This window comes from Cervus canadensis, chromosome 8 (genome assembly GCF_019320065.1).
Source record: "Cervus canadensis isolate Bull #8, Minnesota chromosome 8, ASM1932006v1, whole genome shotgun sequence".
In the NCBI taxonomy this organism is placed as follows: Eukaryota; Metazoa; Chordata; class Mammalia; order Artiodactyla; family Cervidae; genus Cervus; species Cervus canadensis.
This window is the reverse complement of record NC_057393.1, coordinates 31,284,175-31,300,436: the sequence shown is the minus strand read 5'-3', so window position 1 is coordinate 31,300,436 and position 16,262 is coordinate 31,284,175. Positions and strand designations below refer to the sequence as shown.

General features: G+C 36.2%; 1 protein-coding gene across 9 annotated transcripts in view; it reads left to right on the top strand.

Annotated features, from left to right (window-relative positions):
- Window positions 1-16,262, top strand: part of R3HCC1L (R3H domain and coiled-coil containing 1 like) — a 65,405-nt gene that overhangs the window by 24,172 nt on the left and 24,971 nt on the right. For 6 of the 9 annotated variants that reach the window (XM_043475776.1, XM_043475779.1, XM_043475777.1 and 3 more), the window contains one exon: window positions 13,211-15,027. In XM_043475776.1, the coding sequence (XP_043331711.1) occupies window positions 13,225-15,027 (1,803 nt within the window). In that variant the 5' untranslated portion in view covers window positions 13,211-13,224. Of the gene's footprint in view, window positions 1-11,223; window positions 11,300-13,210; window positions 15,028-16,262 lie in introns of all 9 variants that reach the window. The other 3 variants (XM_043475784.1, XM_043475782.1, XM_043475783.1) reach the window with 2 other exon arrangements.

Genomic DNA, 16,262 nt, shown 5'->3' with positions numbered 1-16,262 from the left:
TGGTATTAGGGGGGGTGAAGTCTGATTTCCGGAAAAGGGAAAGTTAGTGGTAAACAGCCCACGCTATGATTTGAGATTTCAGGGGTTAGGTGGGCAGATATGTATGGAGTCATGTTGGTAATTTTACTTCTTGAAGTGATGAAGTTAACAATAAACATGGCATGTTAGCACAATATTAAAGTTAGGCATCTATGATTCAGAAAATTCAGAGTTGTTTTGTTGAGGATGTACAATGGGAGACAGTTGTAAGCAGTCAAAACTTGGCTTCAGTTACGACTCCTCTACTTAGCAGCTAGCTGTGTGACCTAGACCTTATCTGTGAAATGGTGGTAATAACTATACCTCAAGGGGTGTTAAATGAGATAGTTCGGATATGAGCACTTAGCACAGTGCTTTCCACTCATTGCCTTCTTTAGTGCAGGACAGATACTGCTCAGTGGTTTTTAAAATCCAACATATAATAAGATTTTTATAATCTCAGAAATACTCATAGTCTTAGTGCTTTTCAGTGTTTCTTGTGATTGGGATGTGTGTGTGTGTGTGTTTGTGTATATATCTACCTGTAAAAATAGATAATACTTAAAAACATAGAGCATCATTTCTTTAATGGTGGAAGGACATTGTGGTTTTTAAGAATGAGCCAGGTACAGGGGACAGGCCTTTAATCTGGCTGTAGTTTGATTTTGCTCTCACCATTAGTTTGCACATAACGCCTCTTTCTGTAAATATGTTTATATCACGTGTCATATATACAAGTTAAGAAGAGTCTATGTTAGTAGGAAAATAGCAAATGAATTTAATTAAAAAACACATTGGTAAAGAATTCTTAATTTTGACCAAGAATACACATGCTTTTCATCTGTTCACAGTCTCAAGTTAAGCAGAGATATCTGAATTCATAGTACTTCATGTTAGGAACATTGGTTTTTAATTCTGATTTTTTACCAAACATATACTGAATGCCATCCATGTGCCAGTTATTGTGCATTGAGGATTTAAAAATGATAAGATGTTTCTTACTTTCAAGGAACTCAAGGTATAATTGGAATCAGACAAACTAACAGTTTGAAATGGCAGCAGGAGTTGAAAATACCTAACTTTTCTAAAAAAATATTCATTGAAATGTATAATATGCAGCAGGCGTTCAGATATCCTTTAGGGCTGCGTCTCAGAAGGAACAGTCTGAAACCATCCTTGGCAAGTAGGTCTTCAAATGGCAATGGACTCTCTTGGGTTTGGATTCACTATAGGACAAGCATAGGGTCATCCTAGACACGGTTAGACCAGTTAGACTTCTGAAAGCTTCCTGGTCAGGTTTGTTGACCCACTGGTGTTCCTCTGGCTTTTCACTTCCAGGGCTCCATTATGTCTTTTGGAGCAGCTTTTGAAAAGAAAGGAGGATGGTTAAGGCCTGCAATTTCTAAGACATCAACTAATGGATGTAGTTATTCCTAATATTTTTCTTCCCCAGAGGATTGTGAGATATTAAAATGGAGGGCATTTAACACTGATATGTTCATTTTGCCATAACGCAGTTAAGAGCACAAACACTGGAGCTATATTATCTAGATTAGAATCTGGCACTTTCTAGATCCTTGGCCTTCGACGTATTTAACATCCTGTGCCTCATTTTCTCATCTGTAGAATTTGACTGGTAACGATTTCACATTGTAGCGTTGTTGGGAGGCTTTTGATGAGGATGTCACTATTTTGAACATCATCAAGTAAGCTACATAAGATCTGATAAGTGGCCAAAATAGGTATCATAAAGTTCATATATTAAAGTTCATAAACTTTGCTCAAATAAGAAGCATCTCAGATCCTTACTTACAAGCCTTTTTATTTTTATTCCATATATAATTTGAGCATGCTGAAATTTACAGTATCCATTAGACTCAAAGAAATAAAAATGCTTGGAGTGGCAAGAAGTGACAGGTGGGGAAGAGACAAGAACAATAAAAATCCTGTAAAAAAATTACTTTTTTTGGAACAATAAAAATCCAATAAAGAATCCACATTCTTTCACAATGAAAAGATGTATCACTCAACAACTGGCCAGTTCAGCTGTTTGAATAGAGCTGTTTGACTCCTCATTTGCTTCCTGTTAATGAATCTGTTTACCTTCCGAGTAAGGTCCTCTAAATGAGTGTCTACCTGGTTTAAAACCTTTTTTTCCTCTTCAGTTCAGGTATGTTAAAGAGCAGGCCTTGATTCACTAATGTCACAAATTATTGTCTTTATTATGTTAATTTAAATCACAGCATACATTTTGTAAACCTGATTTGAATAGAAGTAGGAATAAACCTCCAAGTGAATGCAGAAATTTGTTTTCAGGTGTGAAATATGTCACTGTATTAACTAGTGCAAGTGCATTTATGGAAGGGTGCATTAAGAAAATTACAGTAGAATCAGTTGTGGTTCATTAACAGACTTCATAGTTTTTAAAGTACGAAACCATTTCTTTGATGTCCAAGTAAAAATTTTCATGTTATTGTATTACGAGCAAGTGCTTCTTTGTTGTGTTTGGATCAAGGTTTTTTGTTTTTTTAAATGAAGCTTGTTAGCAGAGGGAGGACATTTCTTGGTTTCTTGTTTGTAAAAATGTACTTGACACTGGAAGTGTAGGAACTTGAAAGTGAGGAAAGATTAGGTATATCCCTTATTTTATTATTTTACTAAATACTTCTGGCCAGGTGATATAATCTAATTTTTTTACTCATGTTTTACTTTTTCTTTTGCTCCACAAGCAAAATTCCAAATCAGTTGAAACAGAGTATGTTTTCTATCCCTGCTGTGAAAATTTCTGACATTGAATATGCTGTTTTGGAATGGTTTTTCAGTCATTCAAGTGATATTTAGAGTGCTTATTTCTGTAAGGTGAGAACACAGATTTTTAGAAAACACTTTTTAGATTTATTGCATAATGCTTTTGTGTTAAGGGAAAAAATTACTTTTTGGTTAGTTTTATACTTCATGGGGCTTCCCTAGTGATGCAGGGATAAGGAATCTGCCTGCCAATGCAGGAGATACACATTTGATGCCTGGGTTGGGAAGATCCCCTGAAGTAGAAAATGGCAACCCACTCCAGTTTTCTTGCCTGGAAAATCCCCATGGACAGAGAGGCCTGGCAGGCTACATACAGTCCATGGGGTCACAGAAGAGTCGGACGTGACTTAGTGACTAAAACAACTACAAAAGCAACACTTCATTAAAAGTTTGTAAATGATTATTTACTGCTACATTCACAAGATTATGAAATAACTCTGAAAATGTATGTATGTATATACTGGCCATTGCTAAAGAAGTAGAATTCATTTATTTAGATTAAATTGAAATGACTGAAGAACTGGCATAGGCTTTAATGAATCCTAAACCTTTCTAAGGCAAAAATAACTAAAAAAAGAATTTGATTATGTAAGTTTAATTTATATATGAAATAGTGAGGCTCAAGATACCTTATCTATCCTGAGGTAAATATTTGAGCAATTCAGAATATCATGTTCTGCTTAATACTCCCCTTATGTTTTTAATAGTATAACAAAGCAGATATTGATAGAATTTCTAATCTTATGATTGCTAACTTTTTTGTTAGAGGATTTAAAAACTATTATAAATATGCCTTTATTACATTAAACTCCCTATTCCCTATTTGTATCATTTGTTTCTCCTTTCCTATTGGGTCATTCTTCCTCACCTCATTCCAGTTAGGTATTTATCTCTCCACCTCCACTGAAACTATTCCAATGTCACCAGCAACCTCTATCCTGCCAAATCCAGTGGAAAATTCTCAGTTCTTACTACTTGACTTTTCAACATTTAATGCAAATGATTCCTCTTGCCTTTTAAAGAATTGCATGCTTCTGTTTTTTTCCTCCACGTCCTATGCTTGGCTGCATCTCTTCTTCCTGACCTCTAAAGTTGTAGGTTCCCATGGTTCAATTCCCCTGGCCTACTATCTCTTGTCACTCCCTGAGTAGTCTTATTCCTGTTCTTTGCTTGAATCTTTATGGTGATGATTTCCAAATTTTTATCTTCAATTCTTATGCTTCCTCTGAGCTTAGACTTCTATTTCCAGTTGCTTCCTTAATAGCTATACAGTGTCCAACAGGCATTCACAGTTAAAGTATCCAAATCACAGCTCTTGATTCCTCTTTTCTTATTTCCTTCCTATTTTAGTAAATTTAACTGTCATCATGCAGGTTGATCAGACCAAAACTCTTAAGTGGCTCCTCTCTTCCCATCACATCCCATACAACCATATCATCAGGTTTTTGTTGGCTTTGCCTTGAGAATGTATCATTAATAACCTTTTCTTGTGACCTCCTCTGTTAGTAACCTAGATATGCTGCATGTCTATTTTTAGACGTAGAGGTTTTCTTCCTCAATTCCTATCTCTTATTGTCAGTTCCTCACATTTTTGCTAGAATAATCTTTAGCAAAGGTAAGTCAGATCATGTCATTCTCTTGCTGACACCTTCCCGTGATTTCCCAACACTGTCCAAATAAAATCTAAACACCTTGTCTTGGCCTGCAGGTCTCTCTCTGTTCTGGCCCTGAGATGTCTTACTGACTTCTGTGCCTCCTTTTACTCTGCTGTTACCGCACTTGTTTCCTGTTATTCCTGTTTTTCAAGTTTGGCCTGCCTCATAGGTTTTGCACTTGCTTTTCTTTTTTTCCTGGAATTCTCTTTTCTAGGTAATTTTTGCAACTCTGTAACTCAACTCAAGTATCAGCTAAGGTATTAAATCCTCAAAGTGTTCTCCCACTTTACTATATGGTCTTGCCTTCTAAAATAGCCACACCCCCATCACTCTGTATTCCTGTCCCTCTTCCATCACATTTACCACTGTCAAATATTATATATTTAAATGTTTATTTTTTGTCTCTACCATTACAGTATAAGCTCCTTGAGGCCAGACTTCATTTTGTTTATTGCTGTGTTCCCAGTGTCTAAGATGGGACTTAGCACATAACTACATGTTGAGTAAATGTTTGTGAAGTGATTGGGGCCCTAAGTCTCACCTAGGGGTTGGGAGAACATCGCGTATTGAGAAGTTTCACTTGCCATGATATAACAGGTAGTATTCATTTGGTGCCAGAGAGAGTGCTATGAACAAAAAGACACTAACCTACACTGAAGGAACTTAATTACTGTCTAGAGGAGAGCCAGACATGCAGATACGTAACTCTAAAGCGATGTGGTAACTGTTTAAATGAGAGTGTTTGTATCATAGTGAGAACTTATGATATGTAGCATATCAAGGAGTTAATGATGTAATTTTAAAGGAGTTAACCTTTTAGGTGAGATGTGAGGACATGTCGGAGACTATCAGGCTGTCATCTGACTGAGAAAATAATGCATCTTAAATCACAGAGGTGTGAGAATGCAGCTGGGCATGTTTCTAGTACTACCAGGAGTTGGAATCAATTGATGGACTGTAAGTCTGAAGTCAGAAGTGGCTGGAGATGACCCTGGGCAGCTGGGCAGTTTTAGGGTGGCGGTGGAGCCAGATCCCGTAGGGCCATATCTGCTGTGCAAGGTTCTTGAAAGCATATGCTTGATAAAGAGCTGCCAAAGGGTGTTGAACAAGGAAATAACCAAATCTGACTTGTATTTTAGAAAAGCACAGGAAACACTATAGAAGTAGAATGAACAGTATAGAAGTAGGTAATTGAAATATCAGAGATAACATCTTCCAGGTTTCTGGCCTGAGCTACTAGATTGAGAGCGATACCATTCACCAAACTATTAGAGCCAGAAAGATAGTGAATCTTTCAGAGGGGATGGCTAGGAGTTAAAAGTATGTAATTATATTTTAGTACTCAGAAATCTATTTGTTTACTATGTCACTTAATATATTTTGTATATTACATTTACTTAAAAACATTCTAAATCTACTCTTAGGATTCTTTTATTTCTTTACAGATGCACATGTATGCTACTGAGCTGAAGGATATTGGCATTTCTTAGTTTTGTCTGCTTCTAAGTAGACCAGTGAGAATAAGAATGCTCTTGATAGTCCAGTAAAACAAAGGCAGTTGTTTTATTAATATGCAAAGAAATGATTCTGAATCTAGGCCCTTCATAGTTTTAGACATGTATGAAAAAATGCTCCCAAATTTGTTGAGGGTAAATTTCACCACATAGGAGTGTCATCCATTCATTCTTACTTTTGATTTATGAATCATAAGTAGACTTTACTTCTTTTGATGCTTTATTTTTTGATCATTATGAAATTTGGGAAATTAAATTGTGCAGAGATAAACTTATCTGTAGATTCATGGGTTAGTTGATTCCTTGGTTTGTTATATTTCCTTGCTGAAAGTGAAAAAAATCTGAAATAGACAAGACACAAGAGGAAAAAAGCAAGACCGTGTTTGTTCTTCTGGCATTAAGGTCCCATTAGAAATAAAATACAGACCATAAAAGTGAGCCACAAGTGCAATTTTAAATTCTCTAGTAGTCACATTAAAATACAAAAATAAACAGAATCACTTTAATGTCTTTTATTTAACCAGTTATATACAAAATAGTATCATTAAACATATAATCAATATAAGAATATTAATGAGACATTTTACTTTTATTTTCTATACTAAGTCTTTGAAATCCAGAGACATTTTATAAGCCAGCACATCTTAATTTCGACTACATTTGGCTATTGGCTAGTGTATTGAACAGTGTAGCCCTAGGTGGTTCTTAGACCAAAAAGTAGAGGTTTCTCAGCATTCTGCGACATTTGTGAAGTTATCTTCCCAACATCAAATAATTTCTATGCTGTTTTATTATCCTATGACATATATTAAAGAGGTTGCCCTTTTCTCCATTCATCATTTTCCTACTTATTTTGTCCAGTAAAAATCTGTTTGTCAATTTCCATTGCCTTTGCTTTCTCCTACACCAATTTGTGGTAATGGCCTGTTATACTAAAGCAATAGCATATCTTTAAGTTTTAGTAATTTTGTTTTTAATTACAAAGAAAACTACATTTATTGTAACATTCAACCAATTCTGCGCTAAATGTATAAAGAGAAGTTTTTAATTCTTTTCTTCTCATGTTCTGCTCTCCCAGATGTAACCACTGTTAACAGTTTAGATAATAGCCTTTCTCCCCTTATTAGGAATGTATATTTTTGAGATAACTTTGTTAAATGAGAAAATTGGTACTTTGAAAATATATCTTAAAGCGGACCTGTTGAAAATTGTGACTAAATTTCATAATTATTAATGAAAATAATTGCTAGGGGCAATTTTCTGACATGAAAACATTTTACCATGTATTTAATAAAATTTAAGTTATAATTGCAGCTGTGCTATTCTTAGAATTAACAAAGAATAAGTTTTAGTACTTTGTTGTTATAATTTTTTTCTCTGAAATTGTGTGATAATCTGATAGCATCCTTTTACTTTGATATTCTTGGTATTTATCAAATAGATTTGGGCTTCCCCAGTATCTCAGTGGTAAAGAATCCACCTGCAGTGTAGGAGATGCGGTTCGATCCCTGTGTCAGGAGGATCCCCTGGGAGAAGGAAATGGCAGCGCGCTCTAGTATTTTTGTCTGGGAAATCCCATGGACAGAGGAGACTGGCAGGCTGCAGTCCCTGGGGTCTCAAAGAGTTATATATGACTTAGCGACTCAACAACAGCAACAATCCTGTAAATTAGACGAGTTTCAGTTTTACCAAAACTGTTGAGAGTGTTAGCAATTTCTCAAGAGATTTTTCTTAAGCCCTTGACATTTCTTTTCTTGATTTCTGTCCTTTCATCATCCTTGTTAGATTTTTCTCTTATTCAGTTGTTCACTGGTTTGATTTTGCTGCATCTTCATTCCCCAAGGGTTTTGCTCTGAGATGAGTACTCCTTCAATATTATTTTATAGACTTCATGAAATCCTGCATTGTTTTCAGTGTTTGTATTTTCACTTTACAATTGAATTGCATTGTATTTACTTTGTCTTATTGGATGCTTGCAACATTAGGCTATTAGTGAGTGATTGATGGGGCAAAGCCAGAATACATAGTTGCAATAGATGTTAGTGTCAAATAGAAATGGATTTTATAAGTGATCAAGGCACTTTTGATTCCTGTGTAAACTTGTAACTTAAAGAACTTGACTGCCTATTTAAATAATAGCTAATTTTTATTGAGACTTTTCGACAGGACTGGCAAATTTCCATATATGCATCATGTAATTAATTTGTTCAGTGTGTCTGCAAATAAGTCTTTTGTTTTCTTCATTTTATACTTTGAGTAAACCAAGGCTTAAAGTAGTAACTTTTGCCACAATGAAGCTAAGTAATTTGTCTGATAGAAGGGCTAGTCAAGCGTGGGGCTGGGAACCACAACCTATACTTGGTTGTACTAATGTGTACACACACACATTTTTGTGCAAAAAAAGAAAAAAAAAGATTGTAATTTTCTTGTTTCACTTAGTATTATGTTTTGAATATGAACGCACTATATGAATGGGCTGTAATTTTAAGAGAACTTCCCTGTTTAGATTTTGTGTACAGTTTTTGTTTATTTTTCATTTTACTAAGTATGTTGATATCCTTGGTAACTAAGAGGCTTAGATTTTAATAGCCCTGTGAGAAATAAGAGTGGAGTTATTGGGCCTGGGAGAGATGAGTTGGAACTGAGCTCACCTCCTAAAGCCTTGCATCTCAAAGTGTTAACCCTCACTCAAAGGGTAGACTAGGGAAAAAATATTTATTCAGAGTTACAGAAAGAAAGTAAGGATGCTTGCCTGTTTTCACCTGGGTTCTGAGTGAGGGGGAAAAGTTTCCTAAGACTGTGTATTTACTGTTTTACTCTCATCTGGGTTTGTGTTTTATATTTGTATTTACTGCATCATTAAGAAAACTTCAAACTTAAAAATTAATGTAGAACCACTCTGTAATAGAGAAATGCATATAGTCTGGCTGTTTGGAATTCCCATGGATAAAGCCCCACTGATGTTGAGCTCACTATCCAAAATTACAACAACAATGACAAAAGAAAACAATACTTTAAACAAAAGTCAGAGACACAAGAGGCAACAGAATTAAATCCTCAGGAATTTCACAAAGTAGAACTAGTAAATAATTAAAACTACTTGTAAAGTTCATTTAAAAGTAAATGCTACAATTATAGTGAAAGTGAAAGTCACTCAGTCCTGTCAACTGTTTCTGACCCCATGGACTATAAAGTCCGTGGAATTCTCCAGGCCAGAATACTGGAATGCATAACTGTTCCCTTTGCCAGGGGATCGTCCGAACCCAGGGATCGAACCCAGGTCTCCCACATTGCAGGCGGATTCTTTACCAACTGAGCTACTAGGGAAGCCCTTAATATTAATAAAATAGAAATATTAAAAATGATTAAAGATAGAAGAAGAAAAAACTATTAAAAAACATAAAGGCCATGGAGATCAGGGCCAGGGTGGGTGATAAATAGCACTTCACAATAAAACTTTAGTCATTAAAAAAAGCTGATTGGGTAGGGTGTAATGTAAAAAGACGAATGTGAAGAGAAAACTAATGATACAGAAGATGGGTCCATAGGTACTGCCCTGAATAAATAGAATTGGTAAAATTCAAAAGCATAATGTTATCCCAGTAGAAAAGTAATCGTAAACACAAACCAAAACACTGAGTAGACACCTAAGAAAACACAACATGTAAGAGAATATCTTGAGACTCATCAGAGAGGAAAGAGAGATCCTTACAAATCAGTGACAAACTAATGACAGATGTCTGAACAGTAACGGTAGAAGTCAAATACCTTAAAGAATGGGAGCAGTGTAAAGATATCTTCAGACAATAAATATATTGTAAAATAAAAGCTTCATACAGTTGTCTCAGAGACATACAAATAATGATCAGTGTGTAACATTACAGAAAAGGAGATAATCAGACATTATTGCTCTCTGATGTGATGCAGTAGGAAGTTTGTAACACCGTGTATGCCATATACTTGCTAAAAAAAGATTAAACCCCAATTCTATCAAGTCAGTAGGTCAACCACCATTTTTTAGGAAGTGTAGGGTTATATATAAAAACTTACTAGTGCTAAAGAGTGGAGAGGGTAATGGCACCCCACTCCAGTACTCTTGCCTGGAAAATCCTATGGATGGAGGAGCCTGGTAGGCTGCAGTCCATGGGGTCGCTAGGAGTTGGATATGACTGAGTGACTTCACTTTCACTTTTCACTTTCATGCATTGGAGAAGGAAATGGCGACTCACTCCAGTGTTCTTGCCTGGAGAATCCCGGAGACGGCAGAGCCTGGTGGGCTGTTGTCTATGGGGTCACAGAGTCGGACACGACTGAAGTGACTTAGCAGCAGGAGTGCTAAAGAGTATAAGCAGCAAACTCCAGAATGTGGTAAATTCTAAAAGGACACCTAACCCACTTTCTTTAAGAAATGAATGGCAAGATAGGAAAACAAAATCAGTGTTCACTGGTAACACATTGGTAGCTTGAAGTTAACCACGATAGGCATATTTACACCACAGAGATCAGCAAATGCCTAAATCAGGGTTTGATTTATTGCTTATTGATTGTCTAGGCTTAAAAATGACAGAGCAGTGCCGATAATGCTGACTTACAAAAGTGCCATGTCTTTAACTATTTATTGTATTGTGCATAATTCAGAAAACTGAGAATATATTCTTTCATTCAAAAATGATTATCCACTTCAGCAAAGAAGTCACACCACTCACATTGGTGACATCATTGATGTAAATCAAAGTACTACCCAGGACCCCAAACTACACTTGAAAGGCCAGTTGCTAAATAAACATTTACCAGCACAGTGCTGCTCAGGGCATAATCAAATTCAGTGCTTTGGTAGAAAATAGATAATAATTTAAATTTATTATACTGTTATTCAGTTTTCAAAATCATCACAGCAACATATAGGCATTAACTAAGAAAAAAAAGGTTAAGTTTCAAAAGCGATTTGCTGCAGCACAAAATAATTTAAAATTTGAAGCCTTTGATATATGTCTATTGTGGATGACAAACAGAATCATAATTTAGAGTTTGAAGAACTCTTAAAATTAATACAGGCGAATCTGCTTTACAGATAGAAATTTTTTCTCTAGTGTTAATCCATTGTCTAGGCTGTATTTAAATTATTCTAGAGGCAGAGCTCATTTACCTGATAATAGTGCTGGAGAATTCTAAAAGTAGAATTCTTTTTTATCTTGAGGTATACTTTGTTTTCTTTTCATTTTTTCCAGCTAGTTCTGGTACTTGACTTCTGGAGAAGCACAGAAGCAACCAACCTTGTAGAACAACAATCCTTCAGGTATAAAGGTAGCCGGACTGTCTCCATTTAGACCTTTTTGAGCAGAGTATACCTTTAGTTTCTTTAACCACACTTTGTGTCATATATTTTCTAGACTCTGTATTTTAGACCATGTTGCCTTTCTAAACATTCACATCACTGTCTTTTGACTTTTATTGACTTTGTAGATGAAGTAAAAGCCCTTAGATCTTTTTTTTTTGTGTGTGTGTGCCAGTTATATATTTCATTCTATGTTGCTTGATTTTCTTTAACCCAAAGCAAGCCTTTGTATTTATTCATTCTTAGTCTTAATATTGTTTTCAGCATAGCATTCCTGATTATATAAATGATTAAATTATAATGTTATCATTCTTGGTATTTATTAATCCTGTCAATTTTGTATCAGCTGCACATTTGATAAAGTGTTTATTGTTTGCATTGAAATTTTTGTTTAAAATGTTGAACTTTGAAAGGTATCAGTAATACAGTTCTCCATTAAAAAGCCCTCTCTGAATTTGCTTCTACCTTATCATTACTTTTTGCTATGAGTCTACCTACCAGTTCTTAGTCACCCATATTTCACTATCTTATAGTCCATCATGATATATTTTGTCAGATGCTTTGTCCAACTGAGATTGGGTTACACTATGTCTCTGGTGTCCTCTCCAGTGAAATATACTTCAGTACTTCTATTTTTGAAAAGTAGGCATTTTCAAAAGATCCTGGCATGGTTAAATGTTGAAGTCAGGTTCTTCCACAGATGGAAAGGTAGAAAATCCATGAAGAATGATGAGCTAGATAGTTAAGATGTTAAAAGAGAAAAGGGACAGGTGGGTCACTGGGCTGAAAAGAAAATAGCCCGTGCCATGAAAGTGGAGCTTATTCAGTGAGGAAGTATTCTGATCAGGTGAAATGTCAGAGATCTGTAATAGAGTGAACAGTATTTGTTAGTCTTTCCCTCCTGTTGTCTTTTTCCTTTGAAAAGTATGTGGTAAAATATTAACAGTGATGCTTCTAAGAATCCGCCTGCAGTGCAGGAGACCTGCTTTCAATCCCTGGGTTGGGAGGATCCCCTGGAGAAAGGAAAGGCTACCTACCCACTCCAGTAGACTGGCCTGGAGAATTCCACGGACTGTACGGTCCATGGGGTTGCAAAGAGCTGGATGCGACTGAGCGACTTTCACTCTCACTTTTCTGAGTGTATATGGGTGTTTCTTTGCTATGTGTAGGATCTTCTTACTCTTTTTGCACTGGACAGACTAGTATATACTTCACAGTATTATTTTGAGGATTAAAAGAATAACTCACTGTGAAATTGTCTAGTACATTCCCCTGTATTTTGTAGATAGTAGATAAAGTTTTATTTAACCTTTGTTAAATTTTTCCGATTGTTAAATTCCATTGGCCAACCACAGTAGAGGTTGTCAGGGAGTTAACCAGTAGTTGTCTCATCATATTCCTTGACCTCCACCCTCCTTTATTGTACCCAGACCGATTTATTTGCTACTGGAAGGAAGAAAAATATATAGTAGGTCACTTTATTAAATAGTGTTAATAGAATGATGACTTTCTCTTTCCCACAACCTATTTCTTTCCTAAAAATCATAATTTACAAGCAACATCTTCTAGAAAATAGTCTGATAGTTGTCTCATTTTCTAGGCCACATTCATGCTACTCTTATTCATGTTACTCTTAAAATCAGCAAGATAGAGGAAAGAGGCTATAAAGATAAAAATCCATGGGTTCATGAATTATTTTAGAATTTACTTTCTTTAGTTGCTTACCTGATTGCATTAATTAGTTTATGGCAGGTTTTACTTTCTTTGAACTTGAGAGTTTCTATAGGATGGATTAGTAGGCCCCGTCTTTAAAATCTCTTGGTTCAATACATTGTAATTAGTTTTTGGTAATTGAATCATTCTGTCTTTTTTTCTTGCAGATTGAGGTGGTGCCATGCAGCAAGAAGCAGAGAGATGCAGAGTTCGAGCCAGGAGGCCTGACATGGCACTTTATGTACCCAAAGCTCGAAGGGGTATAGTACTACTCAAATCAGGTGATGAGGGAAAAAGCTGTGGTCCACCTAACTCCGTGGTGAAAGAAGAACAAAGGGAAGATTCTCTCTCCCAAAAGGAGATCTTTCAAGACAAATGCGAGACTCCAAGACTAAGTATTAATCCTGATAAAAAGGAGAACAGTCGTAGAGAAGGAAAGAAATATTCAACGAAATTTAAAAAAGATACATGCCTTCAAGAAAGAAAGAAAGATAGGGTTTGTACTAAGAGGGCAACTGCAGAATCCAAAGAAGTATTATCCCAAGGACATCAGCAAAGAGTCTTCAATACTGGGATTGTACCTAGCGTACCTTTACAAAGACATTTTAAACCAAAGAAGGTAGAGTGTTTGGAGGTTGAAACCAGAGATGTGATAGGACATGATGGGTTGCTTCTATCTCAATCTTGTTCAGAAATCAGTAAGGCTTGGGTTCCAAACAAGCCATCCACAAACATGGAAATCTCTGATATCAAGAGAAATGAACTAAATGGGGAAACATTTGAAGATAGAAATTTGGAAAACAGAATGGAAACTGATGCCAAGATTATGGAGATACTATCCCAGTTTCCTGGAGATTTTAATTCTGTGGTGAAACCTGAGAGTGTGATCTCACCAGTAAAACAAAACTCTGATTCTGGAATTGTACAACAAGGCATGCAAACATTAGATGGAATGCTGAAGCACAGCAATGGCGCCATCATTACTGATTCTGTTCCTGGCAGTTCAGATGGTATCATTGGTCGGACTTACGTAGACTTGGATGCTGAGAATGTTGGTGATACAGCCAATAGGATAGACTCCGTCTCGAGTCAGAAAGGTATGGATTCCATTCCTGAGACTGTGGGTCACCTCTCTCATCAAATGACTATGGGCAGCAAATTAGAGAGCACAAATGACATTTCTGATCCAACAACGATTAGAGGGTGTGAGGAGAATGACAGCACTGCTGATGAGTTACGTGTGAAGCACGAATCTTCTGACACAGCTGCCCTTGCTCATGAAACATATACAGATAATGAGTCCGAGAGTGTACGTGACATTACCAATAGGACATGTACAATGGACATTACAGATACCATATCTGATCAAAGGGTAGGCAGCCCTTGTGTAGTTGCAGTTAGAGTAGCAGATGAAGCTTGTAGCAACACAGGGAGTTTCTCAGACTGTTTAGAAATGAATGCAGATACAGCCCTTCTTCATGCAGCTGAAAGTGGGAATGACACTGAAAATTTCAGTAACCTGACTGCTTGCTCAGATACCTATGCTGAGAGTATTTCATCTAGTTTCACAGAGTCAACAGGAAAGTTGATAGAGAGCTCGTCAGATTGTGCTTCCTCCTTACCTATAAAGAAGATAACTGGTAGTAATTGTAACACTTTTTTGGACTCTGAACTCAGTATGTTAAATGGGACAAATGTATTTTCAGATAGTGCCTTAGGCAGTGATCTTGATGGTACTGGTGATATAACAGAGGCATTACATGAACTTAAGACTGCTGAAGAGTTCCAAACAGAAGATGGTGACTCAGAGAATGTGGAATTTGGTGTATCCTTCCCTGATATAGAATCAGTATCTAAGGAAACATCTGTGGAGCCAAAAGCAACAGATATATCTCACACAGAAAGAAATGCTGCTACTGAGGAGAGCTGGGAGTCTATGTTCAATGATGATGGTGAGTGCCTGGACCCACGTCTTCTCCAAGAGGTATGTTTTAGGAGAAATTGCTTGCCACTTAGGTAGTTTATCAATTCATAGAACCTAGGATTTGGGGAATAATTGTAGCAGACATTTTTGTTCAGTCACCCATTCACTCATATTACATCCAGTGTAACAGTTCCTGCAACAAACTAATAGGATTGTAGATTGCAAAAAGAATGTCTGGTCTTTGAGAAACAAAACATCTCCTGGTAAACTATATCTCTTAATAGTGGAATCCTGAGAGATCTTATTGAATAGATTAAAGATGAGTTTAATGGCTCTGGCTGACTGTTGAGAAAATACAGAGGGAAACTTATTCGAAAAGGCTTTTCTGTGTTGACAAGATGTATTTTACACCAGCCTATTTGAAGAAAAGAATAATTTATTATTCATACTTATTTTATTCTTCCAACGGATGTTGGAATGTTGTTAGACACTCTAGAGGGAAGGAAGGATGTGATAAAAGAACGTATGGTGGTTTTTTTTAAGTTTGTGCTGAGTTAAAGAATAAGTGATTGTTGAATACATACAGGAAATATGCTGGCTAGGTAGAGTTCATAAATACAAAATGTTGGATTTAAAGGCATTTTAGAAATTATTTAGTTCAGTCTTTTCATTTTCTTGATTTAGACATTCCCTCTCTATCCAGCATTTAAATTCCTTACCATGATTAAGAATCCTTGGTTTTGAATAGTAGAATCATTTCCCCTTTTATTCCTTATAGTGAGTTCATATAACCTTTGCTCAGAAGGGGAGAAAAATCATTTCCCTATAAAATCTCCAGTTTTATACATAGGGAAATTGAAGGTTAATGGTTGTATCTTTAAGAAAGGCAGATTCAGGATTTCAGTCTACAGTCCTAATCCTGTATTTATGTTCTTTCTACCAGACCACTTCCTCACGTATGAGATAGTTTTGTATGAGTGACTCCACAGAGCGTTTTAAATGCTAAATGATGAGTCTTTTGTTTTCGATAGTTGAACCAGAAGTACAGAAAAATGTTTACAAGCACGTATAAAAGAGACACGTGAAACTGAAGAGGGCAACCCATTGGACAGAATTGAGTTTCCAATATCAAGCACTTCCTTCTTACTCTTGGGAGGTGTTTGCATGCACATTTGTACCATTAGTACTTCTTACTGTGAAGTCAGGAAACAGTAGATCTTAAACATTTCTTAGAAAGAATATAGAGCAGAAAGGCATCTACATATTAACGTTCACGAACCCTTTGAAATTGCATG